Source organism: Calidris pugnax, unplaced genomic scaffold (genome assembly GCF_001431845.1).
Source record: "Calidris pugnax isolate Ruff unplaced genomic scaffold, ASM143184v1 scaffold29, whole genome shotgun sequence".
In the NCBI taxonomy this organism is placed as follows: domain Eukaryota; kingdom Metazoa; phylum Chordata; class Aves; order Charadriiformes; family Scolopacidae; genus Calidris; species Calidris pugnax.
In genome coordinates this window covers 2,709,795-2,726,791 of record NW_015090768.1, presented here as the reverse complement: position 1 = coordinate 2,726,791, position 16,997 = coordinate 2,709,795, and the positions used below count along the sequence as shown (strand labels likewise).

Here is a 16,997-nt window from a genome sequence, read left to right as displayed (position 1 = left end):
TATTACTGGGGGTTCTTACTTCAGGTACAAGATGTGTCTCAAACCCTTGTGTAATTTGGGGTGTGATTCCCAGTGCAAATAGCCATATTAGTTTAGTTTAACAGAGGAGGTTTAATATTCTGAATATGCAATTATATGAGCAACAGTTCATCCCTATTGCTGCTTTACCAGTACATATCCTCTTCCTCCCTCCTCCCCCTATTTTTAAAATTGCCCTTAATGATGTTAAAGGAACCAAATGCTATTTTGTTTTTTTAAGATGAATGCATTTCTTATCTGGAAGGCATCCACTTGTAAAGTGACAAACACCCCAAAACGTTAATTGTGGTGTGTATTTTAAGAAATTGATTAAATGTACCTTAGGTCACTATCAGAAACTTCGAAATTAGCTAATTAGGGAGAGTGTCTAAGAACAGTCAGATGTGACAGGTAACCAGCTCAGCTTCCCTGTAGACGTGCTAGTTTTTATCCATATTCCAGCACGGAATGCTATATAAAATTTAATGGTATAACATGTTGAAATGACAAAGTTCATGCTCTCTTTCCTCTAAAAATAATGAACTAGAGCTTATTGCTGATGGTTTTATTTTATTTCTCTCATTCTAAGGCCTGATAATGACTGTAAGTAAACCCTGTTACTTTGGAAACCTGCTGCTCGGGATTGTTGGAGTGGACGTTAATCTCGCATATATCTTGGAAGATGTCACTTATTATCAAGACTCCTTGGGCTCCTACACGTTCCTCATTGATAATAAAGGTAGTTTTTTGGCTCAGATAATCTCTTTTACTCCCACTGAGGTCATTAACCATCAAAAGGAAACTCTTAATTCTCATGTCTCTAAATAGTCGATAGTAATGGTTGGTTACACTTATTGAAAGATTGATTGCATGTTGTTTGGTTAGTTTTGGAGTTTTTTGGGTAGAGTTGCTGGAGTTTGTAGGTGGATTCATGGCTTGACGTTTCTGTAGGGGAGTTTTGATGTGGAAATACTCACTGTGGAGATTTTCTACATGTGTATCATCTGAGGTTTCCTAGACACGTAGGGCAAAAGGCAAAACTGCTCTATACATACTCACTGTGGAGATTTTCTACATGTGTAACATCTGAGGTTTCCTAGACATAGAGCAAAAGGCAAAACTGCTCTCTAGGTGTGTTCAGCTCTTTTCCTCTGATCCCAACCTCTTCTTATTGCTTGGTTCTTCGAGCTCTCTTTCACTTGCAGCTCGTTCTTCATTTGCATCTCCTTTAATGCCAATATTGCTTATTCACTGACATTTGTTAAGTCTCTGCAAAAACCGTGTGGTAGTTACTGTATTCTTTTTTTTTTTCCTGCAAATATTCATCCTGGGCTCAGTTGTTATAACGCATTCAATGGATGGGCTTGTGTCTTTATTTTTTAGGATACACCCTTATGCACCCCTCCCTTACCAGGCCCTACCTGCTGTCAGAACCTCCGCTTCACACGGACATTATCCATTACGAGAACATTCCTAAATTTGAGCTGGTGCGACAGAACATCCTGAGGTAAGGAGCCCGAATTGCAAGGCCAAACATCAGCTGTCCTTAGGGTGCTAGAAGTATTTCTAGAGGAATTTTAAGAGAAAATAGGGTGAAGTTCCTTTTCCTGCAGTATCTGGATACTCGGATGGAATTCTCCTCCATCCCCCCAAATGCAGAACAGTTCTGGTTTGGTTTTTCCTCCAACTTTCTTCATTTTACCTTTGATGTGCTGAGCAGTGGCTTCCACACCTGATCTAGGGGATACTCTTTGTAACGTCTCTCTTCCATGTCAGTAAGATTTCCCACCATTGGGTCTGGGCTTTTCTTTATCCTTTGCCTTATCTGAGTATGTGTTTTAACTCAAAATGTGGTGGAACATGAGTGCATTTTCAGCATAGATAGACTTTTCCTTCACCTAGGAGAGGTAACAGTTAATCTCTTCACATCTTCTGAAGTTTTCATAAATGTGCAGTAGGTGGGTTTTGCTTAACAGCTGTCTCAGTGTTTAATTAACTGCTGTGTGTCGTGTTTGCCAATCCAGCATTCCCCTGGGCAGCCAGATCATTACGGTTCCTGTGAACTCCTCGCTCTCTTGGCATCTGAACAAACTGCGAGAAGTTGGGAAAGAAGCCTACAACGTCAGCTACGCCTGGAAAATGGTAAGGGATGAAAGCCAGGCTGTGGCAGGATGGCAGGGAGAGTAAGTTCATATATTGAAGAGTTCGTTAATGAGTTGACTGTAATTAAGCGTGAAGTATTGCTATGTATTGAGGTGTGAAAGGCTTGAGTGACTCAGAACCTGCGTGAAGGTGGAGTGTTTTTGTTACGGTGAAGAACCAGTGAAGTTACCACGTCAGGTTTGTTCCCATGTCATCTTCAGAGAGGTGTCTGTAGGACACGTGTGTGCTCTTTCTCCATGAAGGCACCCATTTCATCAGGCGTCTGTAACGTGCAGTCACACAGAGATTATCCTCCTGCTTTCCCAGTGGAAGTAAATCTACACTGGTGTGGATGTCACACCGCAACCGGGTGACACCAGAGTAAATACCGACCAGAGGCCTCAGCGCTGAGGCAGCTTTTGGTATTAAGTCATTCTTTTGCTTAATACTGTTGTTATGTTTTGGGGGCAGAGTAATGCGATCCATTAATTAACATAATTAATGGGGAAAATTTCATCTTTTCATTCTGATACTATCTTGTTTCAGAAGTGTATCGGTAGCCAGTGATGGTGTTTGTTGTAATTGAACACTTTTCTTAGACATGGTAGAATCATAGAATTGCCCAGGCCGGAACGGACCTCCAAAGGTCATCTAGTCCGACCTCCCCGCAGTCAGCAGGGACACCCCCAACTAGACCAGGTTGCCCAGGGCCTCATCGAGCCTCTCCTTGAATATCTCCAGGGAAGGGGCCTCAACCACCTCCCTGGGCAACCTGTTCCAGTGCTCCACCACCCTCACAGTGAAGAACCCTCTCCTCATCTCCAGTCTAAATCTGTTCCCCTCCAGCTTGAAGCCATTGCCCCTCGTCCTGTCACTGCAGGCCTTTCTAAACAGGTTCTCCCCAGCCTTCCTGTAGGCTCCCTTCAGGTACTGGAAGGCTGCTATTAGGTCTCCCCGGAGCCTCCTCTTCTCCAGGCTGAACAACCCCAGCTCCCTCAGCCTGTCCTCGTAGCAGAGGTGCTCCATCCCCCTGATCATCCTTGTGGCCCTCCTCTGGACCCTCTCCATCAGGTCCATGTCCTTCTTATATTGAGGGCTCCAGACCTGCACACAATACTCCAGGTGAGGTCTCACCAGAGCAGAGTAAAGTGGCAGAATCCCCTCTCTGGACCTGCTGGCAACGCTTCTTTTGATGCAGCCCAGGATGGGATTGGCCTTCTGGGCTGCAAGTGCCCACTGCCTGCTCATGTCCAGCTTCTCCTCCACCAGCACCCCCAAGTCCCTTTCCTCAGGGCTGCTTTCTAATACCTCACCCCCTGGTCTGTACTGATGGTGAGGATTGTTCCTCATTGGGCTGCAGCTGCCCACTGCCTGCTCATGTCCAGCTTCTCATCCACCAGCACCCCCAAGTCCCTTTCCTCAGGGCTGCTTTCCAATACCTCACCCCCCAGCCTGGACTGATGGTGAGGATTGTTCCGGCCCAGGTGCAGAACCTTGCATTTGCTCTAGTTCTCTGGAAGCTTTCATTGGAACTGAGCACAATGTGCATACAACAGGCTTTATGACCAGTTGGAAGAGCTTTGGGAGAGCTTCTCGTGGCTGTCCCCCTTCCTTCAGTTTAACTTTTGAACATATCTGACCACTGATCTTGACCCAGGGATTAAAAGGGAATCTCAGGTTAAATATAATCCGGGTGAATTTCGCTGATGCCAGAAATAATTGGCTGCTTTTTTGTGCCGACAAAGTTAGGAGGGTACTTGTGGATCATTTCACAGTATTAAGTTAAATCCAACCTAAAAGGTTAAGCTGAGCAGTTTTAAGAGATTAAATCTGTCGTTGTGTAACAGAAATTCACATAGGAGGGTGTCTGGAGCTAATTTTCTGATGTTGTAATGCTACATTAAATATCAAACAGCCTTGCAGAGCAGCTGGGCAACTCCAGGTTTTGACACTCTGATGTGCTATGGGATCCTTAAAATGTACACACCAGTGAAGCATATGACACATGCAGCGCACAATTAAGAGTGGTAATGATAAAATCTGATTTTTGACAGTCGATTTGTCTGTATTCTTTATAATGGAAATTATCAACTGTGAACCTGAAGCCTCTCCTCTGTTAGTGACACTTGAAAAACTATCCACAAAACAGTGTTAGAAATTAGTGCAAATTGAGGGATAAAATGAAGGTCTTAATGCAATCCTGAAAACTAAATAATTTTATTTTGTGTCTAGACTGTGGAAAAGTATTCTTTGTGCAACTTAGTGGCTTCAATACATGCAGGGTAGTTACAGGCTGGGATGTGGCTGTAGGGAACCGAGTTGCTGTCATCAAAGACTGATGGGGCTTGAAAGTTTCATCTGCGTGGTCCTCTCTGTTTTCTGTAGGATCGAGTCCATAATAGCTTCTTTGGAAAAGATTTGTCTGTTTTTAGAGAGTGGGAATTGTGATCCTTGAGAGTATGATGAAGCGTGGTGCTGTCTTCCAGAACTGGAGGAGATGAGCAATTAAAGACAAAAGAATAAATGCTAAATAGAAAATAAGTTCTGTGCCACCTCCACCTTCTTGTTTCTGTTTGGTGACTTGGCTGTGTTTTTCAGGTCCAGGACACATCCTTTATTCTGTGTGTCGTGGTGATCCAGCCAGAAATACCTGTTAAACAGCTGAAGAATCTCAATACGGTCCCCAGCAGCAAGCTCCTGTACCACCGACTGGACCTGCTGGGCCAGCCCAACGCCTGCCTGCACTTCAAGCAGTTGGCTACCTTAGGTAAAGCTGTCTCCTGGTTCCTCCTCACCACCTCGTGCGTGTTCCTGTAGAGCGTGGCAGCAGAAAATGCAAAACACTGGAAATACTCTCCCCTTGAGAGGCTTTTATTTCCAAGGCTGATTTTCTAATCGGCTGTTATCTTCTTCCCGTCCCTAAAGGGGACCTACAGGAGAGATGGGGAGGGACTCTGGATGAGGGAGGGGAGCCCTAGGAGGAGGGGGAAGGGTTGGACCCTGACAGAGGGGAGATGGAGCTGAGATGTGGGGAAGAACTTGTTTGGTGGGAGGGTGGTGAGAGCCTGGCCCAGGTTGGCCCGAGAAGCTGTGGCTGCCCCATCCCTGGAGGGGTTCAAGGGCAGGTTGGAGGGGGCTTGGAGCAACCTGGTGTGGTGGGAGGTGTCCCTGCCCAGGGCAGAGGGGTTGGATCCAGAGAATCTTTAAGGTCCCTTCCATCACAAATGACTCTATGATTCTTCATTGATCACAGCTACCCAGCTTGAGGGGTGAATGCAGTGGGGCTGCTCATCAGAGCACGAGATAAACACACTCTGAGTCTTCCTTGATCAACTTCCCTGAAGGTGGAGCAGGGAGAGACTGAGAAATGTCTCGCCAAACTTAAAACCAAGTTCTGTTCTCTTGGCTGTAAAGCAGCTTTTTGACAAATAGCATAAGTAGGATGAAGTCCTGACCACTCCTGCAGGACTGCTCTTTGCCTTTGGATTTAGGCGAGTTTTTCGCTGCCACAAGCATTTAATAGCAGCAATCCAGGTGAAGTCAGAAGTTATGTCTGTTGGGGGAAACGGAGAACTCCTGTGGTTAGATGGTTTCCAGACCCTCCCTTACCAATGCTTAGGAATTCTCGGGTCGCTGATGCATTCCTGCCTTTGATAAACTAAACCAGTTCTGCTCTACCTGACTAATTCCCAGAGTTGCTCAAACGTTACTGGGAAGAGGGAGAGTCTCTGTGGCAATACAAATTCTTCTATTTGGGAAGGATAGAGAACATTAAAAACATAATATATCCTAAGAACATAAAGGTTTTCTTACATCATAAGTTGCAAACTTTCATATTTAAGTATTAATCTTGAGGGTTTTGCTAAAATCTGTGAGAAGTTCTGAATTAAGTGCTTTTGTTTGTAGCAAGGTTCAAAGGTCTCAGGGTGGCACAGTTGTGATATTTTCTTAGCTATATTGCAGTCCCATGAATAGCAAAGTGAGATTAAACTGGGGGAGTTATGGAGGAACTTGATAAACCCTGTGGAAATTGCTTGGCCAGTTGTTTAAAATACAGGGTTTTTTTTTCTTTCTTTAATGTGGTGCCTAGTCTTGATTATCTTATATCCAGAAAGACAAGATATAAATGGAAAAATATCCAAAAAAAAAAGCAGTATTAAGCTGACGAGTGGGAAAACTTCATGCAAAGCAAAATGCAATTGCATCAGGATATTTGGTCTGGGAAGCAGATGAAGGAGTGTAATAGAAGTTCAGAAGTGATGACTGCAGTACATATGGCCGCTGGCTGGATGGGGATGTGTTTTAGAGGAATGTGAATAAAAGCAGAACACTTCACATACTCCAGGGATATTTTTCCTCTGAAGACCATTACCCACGGGGAAATGGGGTTCTGAGGGTCAGATATTCAGAAAAGCCGTTCTTAACCTTCAGCCCTGCATCATCAGAATCATTTTTCTTTTTTAAAAAGAAAAAGCTGTCTGGTACTGCAGTTCCTGCACAATGGAAGTTTACTTTCTGGTCTGTTTTGAAAATCACCCCAGACAGCTACGCTGTTATTGGTAAATCCTCCTCCTGCGCTTGTAATTCTCCACTTGTTTGTTATCTGTTACTGAAAATGCTTGTTTTTGTTTTCCTCCGCTGTATCTAACCTAAACAAGGATAATTAATTTCCTCTTTAGCACAGAATCTCTTCGTAAAGGAAAACAGCCTCTTGTAATCTTTTGAAAAGTACTAATTCATAAATTGTTTACACTTTGAGAACAAGGGCACTAAAGTCTCCCGAACAACACGTGGAGCTCAGAGTCAGTGGACAAACTTTGGGCCTTCTGTATTTTGAAGCAGGACGGGTAGTTCATGCTCAGCCTGAGTTGTGGCAGTGCCCGGGGAGGGAAGTTGTGCTGGTGAGCCCTCTGGTTTAGATGGAGAACTTCACCTTCCTGCCTTTGGTCCTTCCACCCGTGACCTGAAGGAGCTGAGTGCTTCATACTGAAGTGTAGGCGAGTGGAGGAACAGGCAGAGGAAACCCTTTCACGATCCAAGCATGTTTACTGGGCAATATGTTCAATTCGTTGACCTTAACTTTCTCATATTTTGCTGGTTTTAGAAAGCCCTACAGTGATGCTCTCTGCGGGCAGCTTCTCCTCTCCCTACGAACATCTCAGCCAGCCCGAGACCAAGCGGATGGTGGAGCATTACACAGCGTACCTCAGCGACAACACGCGCCTGATCGCCAACCCCGGCCTCAAGGTATGCTCTCAGTGCTGACTGCTCTGGTCAGTCCTGGAGACCCTGGTGTCCTTACGTCCAACACCTGGAGACCCTAGTGTCCTCATGTCCCACACGCAGAGACCCTGGTGTCCTCACGTCCCACACACGGAGACCCTGGTGTCCTCACATCCCATGCCCAGAGACCCTGGTGTCCTCACGTCCCCCACGCGGAGACCCTGGTGTCCTCACATCCCATGCCCAGAGACCCTGGTGTCCTCATGTCCAACACGTTCATCCAGGAGGAGACTACCTGAACCATCCATCTCCTGATGGTTCCATCTCACAGGGTTCTGGAGTGGTGTGGTTTGGAGCAGTGTTCCCACACCTGGAGAGGTAGCTCTGGGCTTCAAGGCCCAGGAGAGTGGAGAGAGGAGGGAGAGGGCTTCCTCCCTGAGAGGGCGGGGGGGGAAGGTTGATCAGCAGCTATTGAAATAAGCACCAGAAAAATTAAAGCTATGGTAAATTCTTAGCAGAAATATCTTTGTATTCTTAGGAATGAGAAATTTGGGTTCTTAGGAATGAGAAAAAGCGGAGCACTATTTATATTTATGTGAAGTAAAAAAGCAAACTCCAAAAGCCGCAGAGATAACGACGACAATATTTCATTATAATAAGCTTTTTCCTTTGCTTGGAATGTGCCGGATCCGTCTGGTGTGAGAAGACTTTAAACAAGTAATTGAGTTTAGATGATCTCTGATGGCTCTTTGGGAAACCCCGCCAGCAGCTTATTATCTTTTCCTGCAAGTCTTAGAGGAACCCTGCCAGGTCCCGCCTTTGTTTTGCAGTTCTCTGTCAGAAATGAAGTAATGGCTACCAGTCACGTCACAGATGAATGGATGACCCAAATGGAAATTAGTAGCCTGAACAGTTATATTGTGCGCCGTTACATAGCAACCCCCAATGGGGTGCTCCGAATTTACCCCGGTTCCCTCATGGACAAAGCATTTGATCCCACCAGGAGACAATGGTGAGTTTTTAGGGTCCCATTTATCAAAGATTTGGGATAATCTTGGAGGGCAGTAAGGAAAATATTTGGTATCGATTCCATAGCCGGGGGGGGTATGTGGGGGTTATGGCCAGCTCTAAACTATTTAATTAGAAATAATTTCATCGCGGGTAAAAATCTCGGTGCTTAAATACAGCCAGTTAAAACCCTGATTGGTTCTAATTTCAACCCTTTTTATTTTGATTGATTGGTTCTAATTTCAACCCTTTTTATTTGAATTGATAGTTTCTGTTTCCTATCCCTGCTACGGCAGATTGGAATACAAATATTCCAAAAATGAGCAGCCTCTTTAGGGATGAGCCGATTCCGGGGTGTTTTCAGCTCCTTTTTGGTTGTTAATATTTCAGACTTTTTTGTTTGTTTACAGCGGGTTTGCTTGCTAATTTAGAGCAGGAATTTGCTGGCTCTGCTGTGCCCCGTTAATTATGCAGTGGGATTTGATTTGGGAAAATATTTGTATACACTACAAATGGGAGCCTGAGACCCGGGGGCTTTGCTGAGGGGTCACCCCGGTGCTGCCGGGCAGTGACACCGCGTCCCAACCCTCTGGCTGAACTGGGAAGGCTCAGGATTGCTCCTGGCACTGGCACTACCTCTCCTCACCCACGTTTGCCCTGAAAAACAAATCATTACTGTAGCTACTCATTAGCTTTTCTTCAGATTTTCTTCATTTTTGTTCTTACTGATGCTTTTACTGACAGATGATGGAATTTTGCCCTCTTTTTTTTTTTGTGGTGAGGGTGCATTCATGTTGTAAATGAACTGAAGGCACTTTTACAAGCCCCTGGTCTCCATTTTAAAAGCTCTCAAATTATTTTCATTATTAATTTTGGGGAGGGTTTTTTGGGGTTTTTTTTTGCTTTTACACTTGACCGTTTTTCTCAAACCACGGGTTTGCCAGAGCCTCCGTGGGCAACGTGCGATGGCGTCTTGTTTTTTATATCAAGCCAAATGGCAATATTTTGGAAAGAGGATGCAAAAAAGAGCTAGCAATAAAGTAGAATTCAGTCACTTCCAGAGTGCAGTCCAGACTCCTGAGTTTGTATACTGAGAAGCAAAGTAATCACTTTTTCATATGCAAAAGCATTTCCAAAGGTTGGAATGTTTTATAAACCTTCTTGTGAGGGTAAGAAGATGTTTGACACGGCGTGGCTCATTTTGTGTTGACAGTAAATTCTAGAAGAGATTGCAATTTGTAATCATTTTCTGACATCTTTCCAGATTTTCCCTGGAATCCTGCCTGTGGGGCAGCCTTTCTCCTGCCTTCACAGCAGCATCGTTCTGCCGGTGTTTGCTTTGAGTCTGAGACTCCGCTGGCACCAAGTCATGTGTTTTTTCTGGGGCAAAATGTGTACAGTGACATTAAACATACCCTATAAAAAAGTTAATTGAGCTTTTTTAATGCAGTTGTATCTTGTGAGGCAGCACTTATTGAGCCAAGTCTGTTTCAGGTCTGGGTCCTAATCATACGTAGGCGCTTGTTTAATATTAAGAAATACTAATTTGGTTGCACATTGTTCACTATGTGCAGAATTCATGTTGCTTCTGCAAAATCAAGGTTACTGTCTCAAAGTTTACAGTGACCCTTTTTCACTAATAATGAGTGTTTCTTTTGGCTGCCCTTAGGTACTTGCATGCAGTGGCTAATCCAGGACTAATTACCTTTACTGGGCCCTACTTAGACGTCGGAGGGGCCGGCTACGTCGTCACCATCAGTCACACAGTCCATTCTTCCAGGTAAATTGTGTGAGGTTTGTGTCAAGCAAGAATACTCCTGTTTATCAAGATGTGCTCTGGGTAGGAGAGAAATAGGCTGAACAACTCCTGTGTGTTCAAGAACTGAAAACCAAACCTGTATTTAAAGTGCTTTTGTTGAAGTATTCCCTCTCTGCCAGTAGCCAAAGAATTTGCAGTCCAAGACAGCAAATCTCTGCATTTCCTAAAGTTACTCACGTGACATTTCAGAAGTTGTATGAGCCAGGGTGATGTTTGGAAGGGAATAGGAGGTGGAAGCAGATCTACCTGACTGCCAGTGGAGCTCAATCCACAAGACTCTTCTATTTTAAAGCTCCATGTGTACTCCAGGAGCTGGGGGAGCTCCTCGCCTGGGTCATTTGAATTCAGTGCTTCTGGACACAGGGCTTTCAGGAGTAAGAAGAACTTGAGGAAAAGCCTGTAAACCTTCAGCTGCCCTTACAGGATTGCAGAAAACAAATTGGGATGGAAACAGCAGCCTGTGCCTTTGGGATCAAACCAAAAAGAACATTAGTGCCATAGAGGAAGAAGCATCTTCTTTATTAATTAGTCCTCTATGGCTTGAAAAAGGAAAGGGGAAATTTTAATGTGTCTTCATTCAAAGTTGATCAAGAGAATCATAGAGTGGTTTGGGTGGGAAGGGACCTTAAAGCCCCCCCAGTGCCACCCCCTGCCCTGGGCAGGGACACCTCCCACCACACCAGGTTGCTCCAAGCCCCCTCCAACCTGCCCTTGAACCCCTCCAGGGATGGGGCAGCCACAGCTTCTCTGGCCAACCTGGGCCAGGCTCTCACCACCCTCCCACCAAACAAGTTCTTCCCCACAGCTCAGCTCCATCTCCCCTCTTGCAGGGTCCAACCCTTCCCCCTCCTCCTAGGGCTCCCCTCCCTCATCCAGAGTCCCTCCCCATCTCTCCTGTAGGTTCCAGTCCAGTACTGGAAGGTGTTTCCTCTGCTCTCAGAACAGTGAATATTCCCACCAGGAGAAGTTGAGTCAGTCTAAGAACATGTCAGTGCTGGAATGACCCTTTCCTCCAGGACCAGAATTTCTTTGTTTCATGTCCCTCCTGGCCAGGCCCCGGGGCTGAGGTTTGGGTTGAGACATAGGCTGTTTAAAGGATGTCAGTTTATAGAATATAAGCTAAACCTTTCTAGCGTCAGCTCTCCCAAATTTCAGACATTATAGTTACTCATTGGGTTTTTCACATGGAGTCTTTTCCAAGACTTTTGCTGAGCCATATGGCTTCTGCACATGCTCCATCCAAGACCCCACCAGCACAAAGTTGCACTGGGAAGTAGAGCCCCCAAAGCCAGCAGAGCTCAGGACTCCACATTTCTACTCTCCTCGGAGACATCTCGGCTTTGTTTGGGATTTCCCACCACGGGACATCTGCCTGTCTTTTTTGGCAGGAGCATTATCAGGCCTGATGCCTGCGTGGGGCTTCTCACAGAGGAATTCACTTCAGGGAAATAAGCACTTTGGTAAGAAGAGAAGTGCAATTAATCAAAATTCAGATTTTTATCTACCAAGTGACGCTTCAGTTAGTTTTAAGAACTTAAAGTTCATGTGGGTTATTCGAAGGTGATTAAAGAACGGTTAAACAAAGTTTGGCAGATGTGAGAGTGATTCCTGGGTAAATATGACCCCTAAAGCTCACAGTCACATGCGGTTATAATCCCCAAAGAGGTCTTAGTTTAAAAAAAAAAACCCAAACAGAGGGCTGGGGGAGGATGGGGAGAGTTAATGTAGGCATAACTCGCGTTAGAAGCTGCTCTGTGGGTTTAAATAACATTGGTTTATCTGGAATTGACTCTTATCTCTCTCTCGTTCCCATTTTACATACATCTTATTTCTTTTTTGGTGGCTGGCAATAGAAGATTCATGCAAGAAGTTACTTAATCCAGCTTGCACCAGCGAAACAGAAGGATTTAATGCTTCAAAACGAAGCTAAAATATTTCCAGCGTTCCTAGTGGCTTTTAGTCTTTTAGGACAGAGCAGCAACTTCCCAGCGTGATGCCTCCTCACATAGGCTTAAACGTGTCTGTGCTGCTTCACTCCATCCCTTTGCCCATTCCTTCTCCAGGGAAGGGGTAATGGGAAAAATAAATTAACTGCAGGTTTACAGAACCTGTATTTATAAATCTACAAATTTGGCTTGACTGCATCTTCACTGTACCTCTTTAAACACAAATAAAGTTCAGTCCAGTGGACAAGAGGGGGTTTTATATGGACAGGGGGTCACCAGCTTTGTGTAGTCCAGCTGTGCTGCTCCGTTACCACCTTCTTCTAAACATTTTTATTCCTATTTAGGAGAGTAAAATTTAAAAAGCAGGAAGTCAAACACGTCTCCTTTGTCATCAGGGTAAAGCCCACATAAGTGCAAATAGCACACCCCGTGATTTGAGGAAGAGCCGATGATTTTGTGTCCTTCAGGGGTGAGAGGGGGCTTGCTCTGGCCGTGCCACCCCAGCCTCAGGCTGCCCCCCTCCACCATGTCATAACCTGCCATAATAAATATCAGGGAATTAACTCTGATACCATGTTAGAAGGGGTTTGCTCCAGAACTTCCCAGCTCTGATGCCCAGCTGCGCAGTGGGGATTTGCACCTTAGTCCAAGTGCGTTGGTTGAGGAGGTCTTGAGCACCTGGATGCTCTCTCCTGAGGGGAAGGTGGGATTTTGCCAGGACAGGAAGTTTCGGAAAGATAACAACATAAATAGAACATAATTTCTATTTGGAACTTTGGGCATCCAAACGGTCTCAGCCAAATGTCAAGACTCTGCTTCTGCCAGGAGAGCTCTTCAGTTGCTTCGCTGATGGCCAGGAAAGTTAAAAGGATATGACTGAGGGAAAGTAGCACTTTTTTACCTTTATAGAATATACACTTCCATACATCAGCCTGTTTTGTTGGTCTTTGACGTACTGGTTGCTAAGGCAACCGTGTATATCCCCAAACTGGTGTGTAAAAATAGGAACAGAACCACGTTCTCAGTACGGGTGAAATACTGCAATTCATGGCAGCTCCTGGTGCCGGTGCATCCACAGGGACTCTGCGTCCTGCCCCATCCCATAATATTTAGTTTATGGTTCTCCTGTGTTGGGAAAAGATACTGAATCACAACATTTAGGTGTAAATGGTTTTAGGTGTCACCTGGCGCCCCGTAGGCAGTGGGAGGTGGTGTCAGGTTAACAGGAATTACTCCTGTTTAATTCCTGCTGGCAGGGACCACCTCCTGTTGGGAGGATGGGATTTGATTGGGGTTGATTGGGGTTTAACACGGTGCTCGTTAACCAGCACCTAAACACCACCTGCTGCAGGGTGACCTCAGGAGTGCCTGCTGCTTGGCCACCTCTTTCGTGGCTGAAATTCATACTCGCTCCTACACTTTGGAATATTAGGGATTTAGCAAAATGTCTATGGCAGCTTCATATCACAGAACCACAGAATGGTTTGGGTGGGAAGGGACCTTAAAGCCCCCCCAGTGCCACCCCCTGCCCTGGGCAGGGACACCTCTCACCAGCCCAGGTTGCTCCAAGCCCCCTCCAACCTGGCCTTGAACCCCTCCAGGGATGGGGCAGCCACAGCTTCTCTGGCCAACCTGGGCCAGGCTCTCACCACCCTCACAGTGAAGACTTTCTTCCTAATATCCAATCTAAATCTCCCCGCTTCCAGTTTAAAACTGTTATTCCTTGTCCTCTGGCTCCCCTCCCTCATCCAGAGTCCCTCCCCAGCTTTCCTGGAGCCCCCCTTCTTGAGGGACTGGAAGGGGCTGGAAGGTCTCCCTGGAACCTTCTCTTCTCCAGGCTGAACCCCCCCAACTCTCTCAGCCTGTCCCCACAGCAGAGGTTCAGCTCCTGACACTGGGGGCTGAGCAAAGAGAAGTGGTGCAGAATGTAAACCTCCTGACTCTCTCAGCCCCCCCTCCCAGCAGAGGTTCAGCTCCTGATGCCGGGGGCCAAGCAAAGAGAAGTGGTGCAGAATGTAAACCTCCTGCTGGACATGCAGGATCCATGTCCTGCGTTCGTTTGTGCGGGTGGGGATTTTTTAATCCTCATTTATGCTGCTAAATACCAAGTGTTTGCAGGTGGTAGGGGCGTATGTAAGAGCCGAGGGAGAAGCGTTGGCTCCTGGGTGTGATCCGGTCCTGGGCTGTCTCCAGTCTCCTCCACGTGCTGGTTCTTTGAGACACAGTTCATGTGGAGAGATTTCAGGATTTGCAGCAAAGAACTAACGCTGTTGAGACACTGCTCTCCCCGTCTCCAGATGCTGTAACTGTTCATTTAAGCACAAGAGGGTGAACCGAGCTTCGGTGTGGATTTGAGCTGGCCATTTATACACCAAGGAACCCAGTCCCCCCTTTCAAGCAGGGAACCGAATAATTAAAATATTAATGATTAATACAGCCATGAAAGCCTTTTCCCCTTTTTTCCTCCCCTCTTCCCAGCACACAGATGTCTTCAGGCCATTCGGTGGCGGTGATGGGCATTGACTTCACCCTGCGGTACTTCTACAAGGTTCTCATGGACCTGCTGCCAGTTTGTAACCAGGACGGAGGAAACAAAATAAGGTAAAATGTTCCTTCCACATAATTAATATCTAAAGCCTTTTTTTTTTTTCCCCTTTAATTAGGTGATCCAAGGTACTTCCCAACTTCACTTATTGTAGGATTCTGTTACTTCCAATGTGTGTTCTCTGCTTTACACCCTGGGTTGGATCTGGAGTAACTTGGTAACATGGTTTGGGCATTGTTGTTTCTTTCTTTGGTTTTAAAACTTAAATTTGGGGAGGGAAGTGGTTTTCTGTCATCCTCCCAGATCTTTTCTGGTTTGGGTTTGGGTAGTTTTTTTATATATTTTATGGTGTATAAAAAAAACCAACGAAGATTGCTGGCTTAGCATTTCTTTTCCCCTAATTAAAAAACTATTAATAATCAACGGGATCAGATGCTTGATTCTGTTTCTACCTTCCTAAATGAGGAATTTCAGGCATATTGTTAAATTCTGTGTTAGACCATTCTTACATAGGAGCCAGATCTGATGCTCAGAGCCCTGCGTAAACGCACACGGGTAGTAAGAGAGACTGTTCTAACTTTCTGGGAGGCATTTGGGGTTTTTCAGTGTATCTCCACTAAGCTTTTTCTCTCTGCAGTCGTTTTGGGGTAAATCACCAGCCAACTTGTTCTCCTGTTCCCTGTAGAAGAAAAAAAAAGAGAGTATTCAACATCGCAACGTGAACTTCTAATGCAAAACCCAAATATGCAAAACCCAAATATGCCTCCAAATAGTTTGAGGCAGCAACAAAAATATTCCAACTTAGTTTTGTGCCTCCATTATGTACCTAAAGTCCCTTCTGCTCTGTGCTGATTGCTGTAAATTATCCCCGCTCTCTCCCTGCCGGAGCTGATGTATCGGTGGAGCTTTCCATTGCTGGCTGCCATGGGAATGGGGGAGTTTAAAGCCTCCCCGAGTGGCAGGAGGCCGGGGGGACGTGGCTGCCACCCCGCTGGGCTCTCGGGGAGCGTTGACCTCCTCCCGTCTCCCTTCTGTGGCCACCGATTCTCCTGCTGCCGGCGCAGGCTGTGCCGTCCCCCCGGTGCCGCCGGCTCCTCCGCCTTCCCCAGCGCGGCTGTCTGCGGCTATGGAAACGGGAGGTGCCGAAAACAGGAGGGATTAAAACCTCCCCCAGCGCTCTGCTTTCCAGACAGGGGCACGGATCCGACAGCAATTCCCTCAGATCACACGGGAAACTTGAATGGGAAGAGCTGAAAAGGGGGAGAGGAAAGGCCGGGAAGGCTGAGAGCGAAACGGGAGTGATTTATCTCCCCGGTGAAATTGAATTCGAAGGCAGGAGGTCGTTAAATGAGAGTGTGAAATCTCTGTTTAATTAGTAGCACAGTGGATTAATAAACTGTTAAAGCTTTCTGGGTTCATTATGCTTAATTTATTTCTGGATCTTCCGCGATCAGACGAGACACCGATCAGTTTTCCTTTCTGTTTTAAATGGGTTCCATTTTCCAGTTCTCTATAGTCCAGGCTTTAAATCCAGTAACGGATTTAAAAGCTCCAGGGAAAAACCCGATATATTCTTCAGAGACATTTTCCAGTGAATTTGCTTAATGGCCCTGTTATTTTAATAAATGGAAGCCTTGAAAAATTCTCCCTCTAGCTGTAAATTTAAGATCCTGTTTTATTTTGCTGTATCTCTCTAAAGCCCGGGGAGGGCTAACGGGGGGCTAACGGGGGGCTCTCCTGTTGTTTGTTGTGGGCAGGTGCTTCATCATGGAGGACAGAGGGTACCTGGTGGCACACCCCACCCTCATCGACCCCAAAGGACACGCGCCGGTGGAGCAACAGCACATTACACACAAGGTCTGGCTCCTTTTGTTCTTGCTTTTCTTAATTTTCTTCATTTTTCCTTTTCTTTTTTTCTGAAGTGGGAAGGGCTGTAGAGAATCTGACGTTTGTGTCTGATTTTAAAGACATAAAATCCTCCTTTTTTTTTTTTCCATGTAGGAGCCCCTGGTAGCAAATGACATTCTGAACCACCCAAACTTCGTCAAGAAAAACCTCTGCAACAGCTTCAGTGACAGAACGGTTCAGCGGTTTTATAAATTTAATACCAGCTTAGTGGTGAGTGTGTTTTTCTGGTTTATTTTGCTTTTGAATGTACTTTGGTTGGGTTGGGTTTCTCTGGGTGGAACGGCGAATCCTTGCCAGGCTCAGCAGAGGAGGCTGGAAGCCAGAATTCTGTGCGGATTGGCCTCCGTTCCCCCTCTCCAAACACAAAATCAGTGATCTGGCCTGCACA

At 45.8% G+C, this 16,997-nt stretch overlaps 1 protein-coding gene across 1 annotated transcript in view; it reads left to right on the top strand.

Annotated features, from left to right (window-relative positions):
* Positions 1–16,997, top strand: part of CACHD1 (cache domain containing 1) — a 93,948-nt gene that overhangs the window by 49,306 nt on the left and 27,645 nt on the right. The window contains exons 9-18 of the mRNA XM_014937776.1: positions 608–757; positions 1,402–1,525; positions 2,043–2,160; positions 4,759–4,927; positions 7,265–7,407; positions 8,214–8,395; positions 10,061–10,171; positions 14,635–14,757; positions 16,459–16,558; positions 16,703–16,819. Of these exons, the coding sequence (XP_014793262.1) occupies positions 608–757; positions 1,402–1,525; positions 2,043–2,160; positions 4,759–4,927; positions 7,265–7,407; positions 8,214–8,395; positions 10,061–10,171; positions 14,635–14,757; positions 16,459–16,558; positions 16,703–16,819 (1,337 nt within the window). The remainder of the gene's footprint in view (positions 1–607; positions 758–1,401; positions 1,526–2,042; positions 2,161–4,758; positions 4,928–7,264; positions 7,408–8,213; positions 8,396–10,060; positions 10,172–14,634; positions 14,758–16,458; positions 16,559–16,702; positions 16,820–16,997) is intronic.